Below are 16,722 nucleotides of genomic sequence, written 5' to 3' on the forward strand. Positions count from 1 at the left end.
AGTCACACACATCATCTACAAAAAAAATCACAAGGCACACACATCATCTACAAAAAAATCACAAGTCACACATCATCTACAAAAAATCACAAGTCACACACATCATCTACAAAAAAAAATCACAAGTCACACATCATCCACAAAAAAATCACAAGTCACACACATCATCTACAAAAAAAATCACAAGTCACACACATCATCTACAAAAAAATCACAAGTCACACATCATCTACAAAAAATCACAAGTCACACACATCATCTACAAAAAAAATCACGTCACACACATCATCTACAAAAAAATCACAAGTCACACACATCATCTACAAAAAAATCACAAGTCACACACATCATCTACAAAAAAAATCACAAGAACACATGGACCACTCGCTCCACTCGGACATCACACAGTCTGACAGACAGAGAGCGAGAGAGAGAGAGAGAGAGAGAGAGAGAGAGAGAAAACAACAACATTTGTTTTACTGTTGCAGCAAATCCTTCTGAAACCTCGTAGTATTTTTATTTGATCATAAATCATTATTATTACTCACCCTTTATGTTTGTCACTAGGTTTTGCAAATACATAACCAATAAAAAGTATTAAAAAGTGCTTGACAACACAGTATTTAATCATTTAAAAAGTAAAGTGTTTTCATTTCCTGGAAAACAGTGAATTTAGAGATTTTGTAAGGACAGCGACAATGTGAAGCTACTGAACAATATTATGCGACAGAATGTGATGTTAAATCATAAATGTAAGTATTAAACATCTGTCTTTCATCAAGACCGTCCACTACTGACATCCGTTGTGTTTTACCACAGTAATGTCAATGTTGTTTTATTTTTGATTACCTGGACAGGGTCTCTTATAACACAACTGTGTCTCTTCTCTGTCTGTGTCGACCCCTGGAGGACATGCGTGATCTCCGTCATCCTCACACACACACTGTCGATGTCTGGAGATCACACCAGCACCACAGCTTCGAGAACAGAGTGACCACGCCGACCACGGACACACATCATCTACAAAAAAGAATCACAAGTCACACATCATCTACAAAAAAATCACAAGTCACACACATCATCTACAAAAAAATCACATGTCACACACATCATCTACAAAAAATCACAAGTCACACACATCATCTACAAAAAAATCACGTCACACACATCATCTACAAAAAAATCACAAGTCACACACATCATCTACAAAAAAATCACAAGTCACACACATCATCTACAAAAAAAATCACAAGTCACACACATCATCTACAAAAAAATCAAGTCACACACATCATCTACAAAAAAATCACAAGTCACACACATCATCTACAAAAAAATCACAAGTCACACACATCATCTACAAAAAAAATCACAAGTCACACACATCATCTACAAAAAACTCACGTCACACACATCATTACAAAAAAATCACAAGTCACACACATCATCTACAAAAAAATCACATGTCACACACATCATCTACAAAAAATCACAAGTCACACACATCATCTACAAAAAAATCACGTCACACACATCATCTACAAAAAAATCACAAGTCACACACATCATCTACAAAAAAATCACAAGTCACACACATCATCTACAAAAAAAATCACAAGTCACACACATCATCTACAAAAAAATCACGTCACACACATCATCTACAAAAAAATCACAAGTCACACACATCATCTACAAAAAAATCACATGTCACACACATCATCTACAAAAAATCACAAGTCACACACATCATCTACAAAAAAATCACGTCACACACATCATCTACAAAAAAATCACAAGTCACACACATCATCTACAAAAAAATCACAAGTCACACACATCATCTACAAAAAAAATCACAAGTCACACACATCATCTACAAAAAAATCACGTCACACACATCATCTACAAAAAAATCACAAGTCACACACATCATCTACAAAAAAATCACAAGTCACACACATCATCTACAAAAAAAATCACAAGTCACACACATCATCTACAAAAAAATCACGTCACACACATCATCTACAAAAAAATCACAAGTCACACACATCATCTACAAAAAAATCACATGTCACACACATCATCTACAAAAAATCACAAGTCACACACATCATCTACAAAAAAATCACATGTCACACACATCATCTACAAAAAAAATCACACACATCAACAGTAACCAGACACTGTGAGGGTGTAACAGATAGATGACCGTATTTTAGTACCCAGACAAGGTCCAGCGTGACAGTCCTGGGTGTCTCTCTCAGGTCCTGTACAGTATGTGCCGTTGTTGCGCGGTGGAGGGTTGATACAGGCTCGGGTTTGAATCTGTTTACCCTTCCCACATGTGACGGGACAGTCAGACCACACAGACCACGGCGTCCATCCACCATCCACTGATGACGACAAACAACAATTCATCCAGAGATTCATATTTATACAATATAAACCACACATGAACATCACAATTCTCATCCATTATCATTTATTTCACCTGAATAAAACCGCTCTTTATTTGATTTACAAAAAACTATTGTTAATCAAATGACATTTTTAAATGTGATAATGAGGTGACAGGCAGACGATACACACCTCGACAATCTATATCCTGACAGTAATCTCCTTCAGGAATACAGGTACTAAACACACAGACACACAAACAGCAACATTTTACAAACACTTGAAATGCAAACATTACACAAAAATGCCAAGTTTATAGAATTTATTTTGGATATGTCATGTCATGACAGATGTCATGACGCTGCATCTCACCATTGTTTACATTCCCCGTCTATCCACGTGTCACCCACAGACCCCTCCTGCCCATTGCGTACACACAGCGGAGGACACGGCCCGGGGTCACATGCTTTGTGCTGTACTTCCTCGAACTGGCAGTCAACATCAGCGCTCTCAGGAACCAAAGACCTGAAGAACCAAATCTGCATTTACAAAGAACCCAAACTCTCTGTTCAACATCTCAACTGAAGGTTAAACCGCACCTGAACCGCGTCCGTCGTCCAGGTCCACACGTGCTGCTGCAGGACGCCCAGTTAGACCAGCTGCTCCACGTGCATGTGCTTTCACCTGCGCAGGTGCGGTTGGTGCAGGTGAGCGTGCCGTCTGCGCAGCTGCAGTTATTACAGCCCACCTGATGCATGCTGCCCGCCACCCAACTCTGACCCGACGCGTCCAGACAGTCGCACTGCCATAACAGAACACACACTCCGTCCTGCAGTAACTGACCTACACACACACAATGAATGTATGCAGGAGACCGGACACGCGCTAAATAGAGTCATGTCAGTGTGTCTCTCTCGTACCGTGTGGACATCTACAGCCCGGCTGACATTCAGAGCTGCCCTGACACTGAATCCCCTGCTGGAGATCTGAACAGCGCTGTGGACACTCATTGGCACAGGACACAAAATCCTGCCCGGGTGGACAGCCGTGATCATCTGTGTGAGGTGTAGAAATAGATACATCTATTAAGATTTAAATCACACAAATAGAGACTTCAATGTTTCTCAATATCCTTCGGTTTCTACGGTATTTGCTTAAACGTATTAAAAAATACAAGTGTGCACACCTTAATTCCTTTTAGTACAAAACTAAATGTTAAATACAAATGTTGTTTAAGCAAATCTTCTATTTCATAAAATGATAAAGTTCCATTAAATAAATAAATAATGCTTGTGATGTGATGTCATACCGCAGGGTCTGGTGTTACAGGGTTTGACCTGATTCTTCTCTCCTGTACACTTGCGGCCTCCGTTTTTAGGCGGAGGACTCGAGCATGAGCGAGTTCGGATGGATCGTCCACCTCCGCAAGATTTACCGCAGCGAGACCAAGAGCTCCAGCGAGACCAACCTCCATCCACTGAATAACACAAACAAACAATAACAAAAATACAGATTGTTAGATGAAAAATGTTGTATATTGTACAGTAAACAACAATATAAATATAAAAAAGATGCCTAAACTAACAGATGTTTTTCATATTTTATTCTGGCGGCCTTATTTGTTATATTATTCAGCACAAAAAGAAAAGTGTTGTATTTGCTCACCGCGACAGGCTCGAATGTTACAGAAGCGGTTTTCCACATTTCCTCCAATGATGTCCTGACACCAGGTCCCGTTGATGCCTGGGGCGAGAAAGGTCCGGACACGCTGGTGTTGACCCACCCCACATGAGCGAGAACAAGGAGTCCACTCGGCCCACTCGGTCCAGGAACAGTTCCTGTCAACACAATCCAGACCCTCGCACATGCCACCGTCTGAATACACAAACGACAACACCGACACATTTACAAAGAAAATCCTCAAACAAATAAACAACCTGAACACACCGAATCCCACGATGCAATGCGTTAAAAGATGAAGCGTGTCTCTCAGTGTATTGTTCAGAGTGAGTCCCACATAAAGAATACAATAGCATACTTTAGTATTTACTATAGTTAACTGTGGTAAATTATATTGTGACGAGGGAGGCGTGACGAGAGCCGTGGGAGGAGGAAGCGTCTCTCACGGAGGAGATCGGAAGCATAAAAGGACGAGCGACAGGAGGATATGGCGAGAGAGGACCAGGCCCGGACATATGTTAAGTTTTGTTTACGTTTGTGTGGCCGGCAGTCTATCGTGAGGTGGCTGCCGGCCTTTTTACTGCTGGATTATTGTTTATTTTTGATTAAAGTTTATTGTAAATGTTCGCCGGTTCCCGCCTCCTTCCTTCCCTTTTATTGAGCTTATTACAGTGGTGCCGAAACCCGGGAGGTAGGAAGGACATGCTGTCGAAGAGCACTCGCCGCCGAGGGGCATCGCGGTGCTGAGGAGTTCGGGGCAGCGCGGACGAAGAACGTCCGCCAGCGGCTGCCCGAGGCGGTGGTGCTGGAGCAAGAGGAATTGACTGGGATGAAGACCTTGCGGCGTGCGCCTGGGTCGAGGTGGGGTGGTCGCCGTCTGAGAGGGAGCGGAGGAGTCGTTACCATTGCCAGTGGGCCCGGAGCTTGCTGCCGTCCACCGTGGAAAAGGGGAGGAGCAAGAGACGGAAGACTCGTTGCCGGCTGCCCTCTGTCGGAGGAGCCATCGCCGGCCGCCAGGGCACGAAGACCTCGCTGCCGTGCTCCTGGGCCGAGGTGGGGTGGAGGCCGTAGAGGACGGAGCGGAGGAGTTCGGGCTGCTAGCCGTGGGCTGGAGCCTGCTGCCGTCTACCGAGGAAAAGGGGAGGAGCAGGGAATGGAAAACTCGCTGCCGGCTACCCTCAGCCAAAGAAGCCACCGCCAACTGCCAGGAGGCGGAGGAGGAGTGGGCCGTCCACCGGATGTCCAGCACCACCGCATAGCACCGCGAGGAAGAGCCTCTCGGCTGGCTGAGGACCAAGCGACAGCGTGTCGGGGAACCGGACCAATTTTTTTTTTCTGTTTCCTCTCTCCCCTCTCTCGCCCCTGTCGCTTCCGTCTCCGTTCTCTCATTTCGTCTGTCCATACCCCCAGGCGCTGGGGCCATTGAGACTGGCCCCCCGGGGGGGAGTAAGCACAGTCTCGTGGGTACCCCCCAGCCTGTAAGGGGTGATGGGGTTATGTGACGATTGGGGTATGTGACGAGGGAGGCATGATGAGAGCCGTGGGAGGAGGAAGCGAGCAAGCATCTCTCACGGAGGAGATCGGAAGCATAAAAGGACGAGCGACAGGAGGATATGGCGAGAGAGGACCGGGCCCGGACATATGTTAAGTTTTGTTTATGTTTGTGTGGCTTTTTACTGCTGGATTATTGTTTGTTTATTTTTGATTAAAGTTTATTGTAAATGTTCGCCGGTTCCCGCCTCCTTCCTTCCCTTTTATTGAGCTTATTACATATATATCGACAATACAATGTTTCTGAACCTTACCATATTAAATACTGTAGTGCACTTTAATATTTACTAAAGTTACACTAACAAGTGTACAGTAATAGTTACTATAATATAGTACAGCATACTATTGTACAATTTAACACAGTTTACTATGGTAAAAACGACAGTATTTTTTCATGTGTGGAAAAAGCGAAATTTCACACCTGTTTGCTGGACTAAACAAAAAAATCATGAGCTGTTCTTCTGATTCTCGTAAAAAAAATTTTCAGATGGACACCAAACAAGACGCAAACTCAAAAACTGTGGTACATTTGTTTTGTAAATGAGGCTCATTGAGTGTAGAATCACTGTGAGTGAGTGAGTGAGTGAGTGAGTGAGTGAGTGAGTGAGTGAGTGAGTGAGTGAGTGAGTGAGTGAGTGAGTGAGTGAGTGAGTGAGTGAGTGAGTGAGTGAGTGAGTGAGTGAGTGAGAGGTGAGTGTGAAGGCAAGTGAGGTGATCAGTACCGGGACACTGCGGCAGGTTACACACTCGATCCTGTCGGGTCTCTCCAGAACACAGCTCACGCACACACTCTCTCGTACGAAACTTCAGAGCGGGAGAAGACGAATCACTGCAGGTTCTGGAGCACTGAGACCACGCTGACCACTGAGAGAACCCCATGTCCTCATCTGACACCAGACAGACAGACTTCAGACAGATAAACAAAGCTTCAAACATCAAATCAACTATAAACACACACACAGAATCATTACCAGGTAGAGACGGTTCCTCCGTTGGAACAGATACCACTGTGACAGAAAAGACATCTGAATTACAAACTGTAAACAGCAGACTAACACCAACAACATGTAATGAGACCGGGGCTAGTTGTCACAAAGACTTCTGAGTCAAGTTCAATGACACACATGCATGTTTTCTGTCACACATGATTTGACAGTGATGTCAACAATATACAACCACATAATAACGGGAAAAAATAGACAAAGTCCAACTATGTTTGTGCATATTTGCAGTATGTCTATTTATATAAAAGTCTTTATTATGTATAAAATATCATTAAAATTATTTTCTGTTGTCCAATGGATTCATATTTTAATATAAACAGCATTTGCTTGTTTCCAGATTTTTTTCAGGTGTATATTTTTATAGTGTGACAACATGCCCCACTACAGGTTAATGTTAGTTAAATCGTTTGTTTAAATATATTAACTGCAGTAAAAGTGAGCACATCGTTCATGGTCGTTTCTATTAAAATCAGATCTTCATGGTTTTGTGTGTGTGTATTGACCTGGACAGTCAGGTGTCTGACAGTAAGCGGTGTCCAGCAGAGGCCCATCACAGTCTCGACCGCCGTGAGCAGGTGTTGGCTGATCACACCTTCTGCTGCGACTCTTCTGTCCTAAACCCCCACAGCTCAGTGAACACGGACCCCAGGGACCCCAGGGAGACAGACCTCCATCACGAGGACACGGCACCAAAGAACAGTTCCACAGCCCGTGCTCACATGAGCTTTAAAACACAGAAGTGTGGTCATTTTAAAATGAATGATCAAGTGTTTCGAGTGTTTGGAGTAAATGTACATGTGTTACCAGGAGCTGCATTCATGCATCAGCTCTTCTCCAGACATCAGCTCTGTTCCCTCTGTGATGTTCTGGAGGTCAGGGGTCAACTCAGGGGTCACCGACACGCCCTGCAGAGAGGCCAGGAACTCACTGTCCACCAGACACGGGCATTCCTACACAAACACACACACACAGACAGACAGAAGTGAAGCGAAACCACAGATTGTCTGTAAATAACATGTAACACATGACCACATGAATGGGAGCTCACGTGAACGCAGGTCCCATTGTGCTGGTACGTGTTGAGTGGACAGTGACAGCCCTCATCACAGCCCTCTGAGTAACAGCCCTCATGACCACTGACCTGAGAACAGCTGAACGGACAGCCATCACCTGCGTCACACTCTCTATAGAGACGACCGGGAGGACAACCCACCTCTACAAGACACAGAGAGAGAGACAGACCAACAGAGAGAGATGGATGAACAGACAGACAGGGAGAGAGAGAGGGAAAGAGATACAGAGAGACAGGCAGATGAACAGACAGACAGACAGAGAGAGAGATGGATGGACAGACAAACAAAAAGACAGGGAGACAGACAAATAGAAAGACAGACAGATGGAGGAACAGACAGATACAGATAATAAAACAAACAGACAGACAAGTAGACGGATAGACAGATAAACAGACAAACAAAGAGAGAGACAGACAGACAGAGACAGACATTCAGACAGACAGATGGATAGACAGATAACAGACAGACAGACAGCCAGAGACAGACATTTAGACAGACAGACAAGTAGATGGATAGACAGATAAAGAGACAGACAAGACAGACAGACAGACAACAGACAGACAGACGAGTAGACGGACAGACAGATAAACAGACAGACAGATGGTGAGACAGACGGACAGACAGACGAGTAGACGGACAGACAGATAAACAGACAGACAGATGGACAGACAGACAGAAAGAGAGATAAATTGAAGGGTAGACAGATGGACAGACAGACAGACAGACAGACAGAGAGAGAGAGAGAGAGAGACAAACAGACAGACAGAGACAGACATTCAGACAGACAAGATAGACACGCAAGTAGATAGATAGATAGATAGATAGATAGATAGATAGATAGATAGATAGATAGATAGATAGATAGATAGATAGATAGATAGATAGATAGATAGATAGATAGATAGATAGATAGATAGATAGATAGATAGATAGATAGATAGATAGATAGATAGACAGATGGTCAGACGGATAGACAGACGGATGGACAGACGGATGGACAGACGAGTAGTCAGATAGACAGACATATGGACAGACAGACAGAGAGATAAATTGAAAGGTAGACAGATGAATAGACAGACATAGAGACAGACAGATTAATAGTCTCTGTGGAGATTTTCTTTTGTTCTTGATCAAATATGCACATAAAGTATATAAATAAGACTCAAGGACAAACTCTCTCCCTCTCTCTCTCACATCACTGACAGATCTGAATTTACAGAGATCACCGGGGATGATGGGAAATTTGACTTTCAGATTAGTACAGTGTGTTATCAGAAACATTCCCACTGACTTTATCATCCACTCGTTTTCCTCTCTTCAGAAATGTTCTGCTCTGAATGTTAACTCTATGCTGGTTTTACCATGGATGTTTTAAAGCAGATGAGATGTGAATGAGCGTTTGACGTACCCAGACACACTTGTGTGTTACACGTCTTGCTCTGACGCTTCATCCCCGAGCAGGGAGGAGTTCGGCAGACACGACTACGCCTCTGAGACCCTCCACCACAACTGACAGAGCACACAGACCACGCCGACCAGTCGAACCACGGCCCAGAGTCTAAAACAAACACGGTTACAGAGCAGATCTGTCAATCAAGTTGAAACCAGATGTGTTGTCAGTATTGACGCCGAAAGCAGTCTCACCTGTGCAATTATGAGCGTTACACACTTTCAGCTGTTCACCAGACCCTGAGCACTGTCTGCCTCCTCCCTGAGGGGCGGGGTTATCACAATGACGTAACCGCATTCTAACCCCGCCCCCACATGGGGCGGAGCATTCAGACCAGGGTGCCCATTGGCTCCATCCACCATCCACAAAACAACCAGGAAGTGATTCACACTGGAGGACGCCGGCATCACAAGTGCTGGAAAAAACAAAACAAATTTTCAAAATGAAAGCTGGTACCTACATCAATGTTTTATCAGAAGACGATGTATCAAAAACAATATAATTTTGATTGACAGATGAAAGACACCATTTCACAAGGAGGAAATTATATTAAAACTGTGAGTTGTGAACTGTATAAAAACATATAAAGAATTTACAATAATACCATAAATGTGCATGAAACACAAACGTTGGGTTACTCACGTAACCCCGGTTCTCTGGTAACATGAGTGAGGCATCTCAATATGGGAACGTCTCTGGCGCGACAGATCCTGGAAGCACCAATGACACCACCTCTGTCAGCTGACAGACCAATCACGACAGTCAGTGCGTTTACATGCACAGTCTTACTCCGATTATGCTTAATAAGCTGATAACAAGTAGGTCATGTAAACATGTAAAACGGTGTTCTTTTATCGGGGAAAGCTCATAAACGGCATAAGCAAAACCTGCTCGGCAGAGGTAGTTTTTTGCACATTACTCCGATTTCGCGCTGCATGTAAACAAACGCCTTTAACGGTTTTCTCTAAGTTTTGTTTATGTGCGCATGTCTGACAGTAGAACAGTAAAAGTCCCAAACGGAAGTAACAGTAAAATTATGCATAAAAGTCCGCTCTCGAATCATGCAGTTGATGTAGAAACGTGAAAATGAAAAAGAATTGTTGCATATGCAGGTTCTGCGGACATAAGAAGAGATATAAAAATACAGTTTCAGAAGTTTCAAACTTCACTTCCATGTAAACGCGGTTTTCTGATTAGCCGGTTTATTACTATGTATATAAACACGTGAAAACAGGTTTCTTTTATAAGCTGATTTTTGCTAGATATCCGTTTATTTTGTGCATGTAAATGCACTCAGTGATGCAGGAGTCCCGCCTCCCTGATATACTGTATATACCACTTCCGGTGGTCCCTACTTCATTCTCCGCATATCTCTTCTCCATGCGACTGCAAGGAGGGAAGTGTGGTGAGATAACTCACTCATGTTATCAGAGAACCGGGGTTACTTGAGTAACCTAACGTTCTATTTCAAACATTCGCTCGGTATCTCACTGTGGGATATAGACTACTCCCGTATTGCAGATAAGCTGTCTGAAGCAGGCATGTCAGCTAACTCAGTGATGTGTAACATAAGCACAAAACCCGCAGCCACTCTTGAATAAAATGGGAATATACATGAAAAATCAAACACCCCATCGAATCGAGCATTTTGATTTGTCTCGTCGTGCTGCTGCTTTTTTTTACATGTCAAGACAGAATCAGACAGTGCTGGCTCTGTGACGTCCAGTCTATAAAACCGAACAAACCTGTGCACTGCCGCACATAAGTCCTGAACTCACACGCCCTTAAACAGTGCCCACGAGGTAGCCATACCTCTGGTAGAAGGAGCCCTCAGCCCCTCCGGAGGGCTAAGACCCACGCTATTATAACACCGTATAATAGCTTCCATTACCCAGTGGGACAGGCACTGACATGAAATAGGTTTGCCCATATGAAAATCAGTCCATGACACAAATAACTGCTTACTCTTTCTTAGTGCCTTCGTTCTACCCACACGGACAGGGCACAAGCAGTTGACCACAGACAGATCCCACGGCGTAATCAGCGGCTTTGAAACCTTGTTCAGACGCCATGCACCTTGCATAAACCTACATACGATTGGGTGGTTACCTACAGTATTTCTGTCAATCCCCACATGGCATGCAAAAATAGCGGCAAGATATACTTTTAATGTAGAAAAGGATCTACCTTTGTCTATAAGATAAGCATAACACATCCGTGAACGAGCAGAGAAAAGGAACGATATGTCTGTCCACGCACCACTGCTCAAACACAGTCCATTTCCGATTGTTTCAATCACCGTCGGGGGCAGACTCGTAACGCTTAAGTTCAACCTCTCATGGGCCAGGCCCAGAGAGCCACTTTGTCCGGGGCTGGGTGAAAAATCTCCCCTCGTGCTTGTGAGAGGAAGTCCCTGCGCAACGGGAAAGCCACGGTTCGCCGTAAAGGAGTTGTATTATCTCCGTCAGCCACAATTTCCTCGGCCAGTTCGGGCGATCAGAATTACTGAATGACCGCACTCTCTTACCCTTCTTAGTGTAGGCACGATCAGACTCAGTGGAGGAAACGTGCACAGTAGTACCCACACCCATAGGCACACCATCTCCCGCCAGACAGAAGAACAGAGGGTAATGAGTGTTATTGTGCGAGACGAAGAGATCTACGGCTGCTCGGCCGAACCTCTACCACAACTGGCTCACCACCACCATTCACCATACAGAGGATTACCCCTGGATAGGAGGTCTGCCCCCGTATTCATTATTCCCAGGACATGCGTATCCCGTAATGAATGAAAATACTTTGCGTTCAGTTTCTGAGCCAAACTGTGAAGTTGAGGGGAGCGTGTGCCCCCCTGGCGATTTATATATGCAACCTCCCTTGTATTGTTTGATCTGATCAAAACGTGGTGGTTTCTTAGGTACTGCACAAAATGTTTCACTGCCAGAAAAACTGTTAACTGTTCCAGAAAGTTTATGTGTGCGTTCTGAAGCGAGACGGGTCATTTCCCTTTCGCTATCCTGCCCTCGCACACTGCACCCCAATCTGTGAGCGACGCATCCTTCATCACCAATTTTCTCAGAGAAACTGCCCCAAGCAGTGCCCCCATGAGCGCTTGTGTCTATCTCCGCCTGTTGCCATGATGGGGCACAGAGGAGAAGATTGTCCAAATAGGCTGACACTCTGAGACCCGCTATTCTCAGCAGAGTGAGCGCTGCTTCAACACATATGCTGAGCACTCTCGGGGCTAATGAGAGCCTGAAAGGAACTGTCAAAAACTCGTAGATTGTGGCCTGATAGGCAAACCCAAGGAATTTTCTGTGTGCCGGGTAGATGTTTATGTAAAAATATGCGTCTTTCAGATCGACTGATGTACACCAGTCCAGTGTTAATTTTGACAGCAAATTTTGATTTAGTTTTAGTCATAGTCTTTTGACGAAAATGCAATTTAGTTTTAGTCACATTTTAGTCATCCCCATCATTTTAGTTTTAGTCGACGAAATATGAAAAACATTTTAGTCGAATAAATATACATTATATTTAGTCTACTAAAATCTAAATGGTTTAAATCATTTACTTGGTGTAATTAAATGTTCCATACAAAGATTCAACTGTTTTGACATAATTTACTTTACCTTAGAATGAAATTAAACCAGGTCATTACCTTTATTTTTCAGAAAAGTTCAGTAACTAGATTTGCATTGTTGGAACACAGAATATTAGACCATGAACGACATGTTCCAGTTCATTCATCCCATTTGACTCAATTGACTCGTTAAGTGGGGCGTGTTCATTCAACCAATGAAACGCTCTGACAGGGCTCACACTCAAAGGCTATTGGCTCGATGGCATGACTCTTTGAAGAAAGAGCTGCACTGTCTTTGCCTGATACAGCAATGAATGAGAAATAGCTTTCATATAAATTGTATTACATTTCTTTAGTCATGCAAACATGTTACATACTTGGTTGGAATGTACAGTTTGACTCACTTCATCACTTCTATAATCAGTAGAGGACAGCGCTGGTTTCTTTTGGCTGACTTTATGTTGCATTTCACGTTATGCAGCAGCTCGTGTTAAAGGTACAGTGCGAGATGTTTTGTATGATCTATTAACAGAAATGCAATATAACATACAAAACTGTGTCTTTAGATGTGTATAAAAACCTTACGTAATGAAAAGTTATGTTTTTATTACCTTAGAATAAACCAGTTGTATCTACATAGGGAGCGGGCCTATCTACATGGAATTTGTTATGTTGTGCAGCCATGTTTTGTACAGTAAGCTCTAACGGACAAACAGCTCTACAGAGCGCGTTTCGTATATGTTGGTCTTCGTGTGTGTTTTTAGATGCAGCTTGCGTCATCACTAGGGTTGGGAATCGAAAATCAATTCCAATTTGGAATCGGAATCGAAAGGCTAGGAATCGGATCGGAATCGAAAGGAATAGGAATCGGATACTTGAGATTAAAATTTGAATTCCTCTTATCAATTCCTGTGTGCATATTTTCAGAAAAGTACATGCGTTGCATGATCTGCTGATATCTCAATAAAAGCCCTTATGAAAATTATCGATATTTTTTACTATAGTAAGCATAGTTTAGCTATAGAATTTGCATTAAAGCACAGGAATCACAAATTAACGATAGTTGCATTATAGTAACTGCAGTTTAACCATGATGTAGTTCAACTATGATAATACAAATTGTAATAAATCAGAAAAGGTGTGTTTCTATGTGTAAATATACACAAAACGGTGCTCATAAATATATATATATATTTTGCAAACAAGTCAATAAGCAGGCTAAATGACCATACAGGTTGATATCTAAATGTTTTACTTCAACTGTGGAATCGAAACTGGGAATCGATAAGAATCAAAATCGATAAGCAGAATCGGAATTGGAATCGATAAAATTGAAACGATTCCCAACCCTAGTCATCACTGAGTTGAAGACACACAAAATAGTAAGTCGTAGTACGGAGAGGAGGAGGAGTAGTCGTCGTCTAGCTGAAGCAATTGATTGTTCTGTCTTAGAAGTTTTAAAATGATAAGGATAAAATGGAGGACCATGCGTATTGTGCACAAGAGCCGACAGAGCGTGAATCTCCGTCGTCAAACAAGCGCAAACGTGATGCTGCCAGACGAATTAGAGACAAACGGCGGCAGAAATCCAGGATAAACATCAGTGTATCTATTACCAGATGGAAGGCACTGTTAAAAGACAAATGTTTTCAAGGCGACGCTGAAGTTGCCTGTTTTCTGCTAGACTGGTAAGATAATTCAACATTTTCAATGTTTCCACTTTTTCAATGTTTACCAAACAACTGTTTTGTTGAAACGGTAACATTAGGATTTTATACCAATGGCCATATAACCTCTGAATAATAATGTTTTTCCGTCCCTGCGGTACGTACTCCGGTTGTTCCTGACTTTACAAAGGGGGAGACAAACGTCTACTAACTTACACCTAACTGCCTATGTCGCTGTCAGATCAAACGCTTTGAACAGTGTTGCTACTTACGATTAGCTAACTTTAGTTACTTCACTACTCTCAGCGTGTACTAGATAGCACGCAAGAAATATATCTAATTATAGAATTGTAACAGTAACTTTCGCAATAGAATACATGTTAAATGATTAATTACGTTAATATATTGCCTTACCTTTGTAAAGAAACATCATTGCTTGTATCACTGCTATCCGCTGTCTCAGTAGACGACATCTTTTTTTACTGTTGCGGCCACCGTCGTAATTCGAAAGGGAGGGGTGGGCAAATGACTCAGAGATTCGTTGCAAAACTATAATACAACGCTAGTGGCCGCTGATTTTCAAGAACTGCGCCTTTAAGTTAACATAGGCATATAAAAACATTTGAGCTTCCTTTGTAATGTGTTTCGGGGTGACTCGCCTGCAGTCGCGCTTCAAGTTTGCGGCGTTGTACCAGCGATCGTGAAGGAAAATAAGACGCTTTGTAACCCGCGTGGAGACACAGAATATATGTCTGTGCTTCCCCTTCTCCCAGAGACTTCTCTCTACCGTTTATATGAGATCAGCAGCACATGCGCGCAAACTGATGTCCGCCAGGTGGGACAAGAATATTTTCGTCTCGTTTTTATTAGTTGACGAAAATGTCAGTATATTTTTATTACAATTTTCGTTATCATGCATTCATTTTTATTTAGTTATCGTCTCGTTTTCGTCAGTGAAAACATGTCGTTAACGAATACTTTTCGTCGTAGTTTTCGTCAACGAAATTAACACTGCACCAGTCTCTGGGACGAATAAATTGGCACAGGGCTTTTGAACGTGAGCATTTTGAATTTGTACTTCCTGAGGTGTTTGTTTAGGTTCCGCAAATCAATGGAGACCTCCCTCTCTTTTAGGAATGACAAAATACCGGGAGTAAAGCCGTGATGGCTGTCTTCCGGCGGTACAACCCAAATTGCTCTTTTGCTCAATAAAGAGTTTATTTCCTCCTCCAAAATCTGAGCTGCCTCCCCTTCTGTTGTTGACATCAACACATTGTCGAAAAGTGGTAGTTTTACAGCAAACTGCAGACGATAACCCCAGCTTATTGTGGATAAAACCCAGGGATGTACTGCGCATGCGCACCTATTCGCTACCCGAACAGCGAGCGGATTGTTGTAACTCTCGCTCACTAGTGGCGCGACGGTGCCATATAGTGGAAGAGTAGGGGGCCGCAGTTCTGAACTGGACAATTTTGTTGTGTGTGTTTTTATTTTCACATTGTGCTGTGCTCTCGGCCCAATTTCCTAGATGCACAGGCAATTATTTTATTTTCACACCACACGTTTTGCAAATTGCCGCCTGACCTCCGTTTTAACCCCATGGGTGAAGGGGGGAGAACTTTTCTGTGGGGCACTGGGGAACTGGTGCCAACTTCACATGAAAACTGGTTGAGAGAGAACTTTCTTCGAACAGTTCCAGAGTCCAATGCCTTTTCTTGGCAGGAGGGGGAGAAATTGACTCTCTTTGATGCTGGATAACACCAGATACTCCGTGAGTGCTGATGCTCATCCTCTCATCCTGACCCGAACGACAGGTTAGGTAGCACGCCGCTACTTCCCTCCCTGAGAGAAGGACAGCTTAACCTTTGGATGAGCTGGTTTTGGCTGTGGCTCAGTCTGTTAAGGCTGAGCAGGTCTGGGACCCCTGAACACTGGATGAGTGCTTCTCTGGGGGTTCTCAAACCCTGAACGTGCAGGTGGCCATGCGGTGGACTTACGAGGGAGGCAGGTCTGGAAAGCCTCACCCTCCTGTTTCCTGAGGTCACACCACTGTCACATAGAAGTGACTGACGACCCAAACAGAGTTTTGGGTTCAACCAGAACATGCAGAAACTCCACCTTCTCTCTGTCTGAAAGCCCTGACAGTCCCAGCCAAAGAGCTTAGAGCTGCGATCACTTCGTGATAGTAATCCTCCTCCTCTCTGTCATCTGTTAAGGACCTGAAGATAGGAGGCAGTTCAGGGGAGACTTCTTCCATAAGATCGCCCAAGCTGCTTGACGCAGGGGGCTGTTAAGTCTCACATAAAAGCAT

The 16,722-nt window shown here is 43.4% G+C and overlaps 1 protein-coding gene across 1 annotated transcript in view; it reads right to left on the bottom strand.

The window, feature by feature from the left end:
* Window positions 1-16,722, bottom strand: part of sspo (SCO-spondin) — a 91,800-nt gene that overhangs the window by 28,185 nt on the left and 46,893 nt on the right. The window contains 15 exon segments of the mRNA XM_057323406.1: window positions 850-1,020; window positions 2,229-2,399; window positions 2,596-2,642; window positions 2,776-2,928; window positions 3,003-3,246; window positions 3,324-3,458; window positions 3,713-3,880; window positions 4,069-4,278; window positions 6,357-6,521; window positions 6,606-6,641; window positions 7,142-7,362; window positions 7,443-7,588; window positions 7,687-7,853; window positions 9,120-9,269; window positions 9,356-9,576. Of these exon segments, the coding sequence (XP_057179389.1) occupies window positions 850-1,020; window positions 2,229-2,399; window positions 2,596-2,642; window positions 2,776-2,928; window positions 3,003-3,246; window positions 3,324-3,458; window positions 3,713-3,880; window positions 4,069-4,278; window positions 6,357-6,521; window positions 6,606-6,641; window positions 7,142-7,362; window positions 7,443-7,588; window positions 7,687-7,853; window positions 9,120-9,269; window positions 9,356-9,576 (2,405 nt within the window).

Source organism: Triplophysa rosa, linkage group LG23 (assembly GCF_024868665.1).
Source record: "Triplophysa rosa linkage group LG23, Trosa_1v2, whole genome shotgun sequence".
Lineage (NCBI taxonomy): Eukaryota > Metazoa > Chordata > Actinopteri > Cypriniformes > Nemacheilidae > Triplophysa > Triplophysa rosa.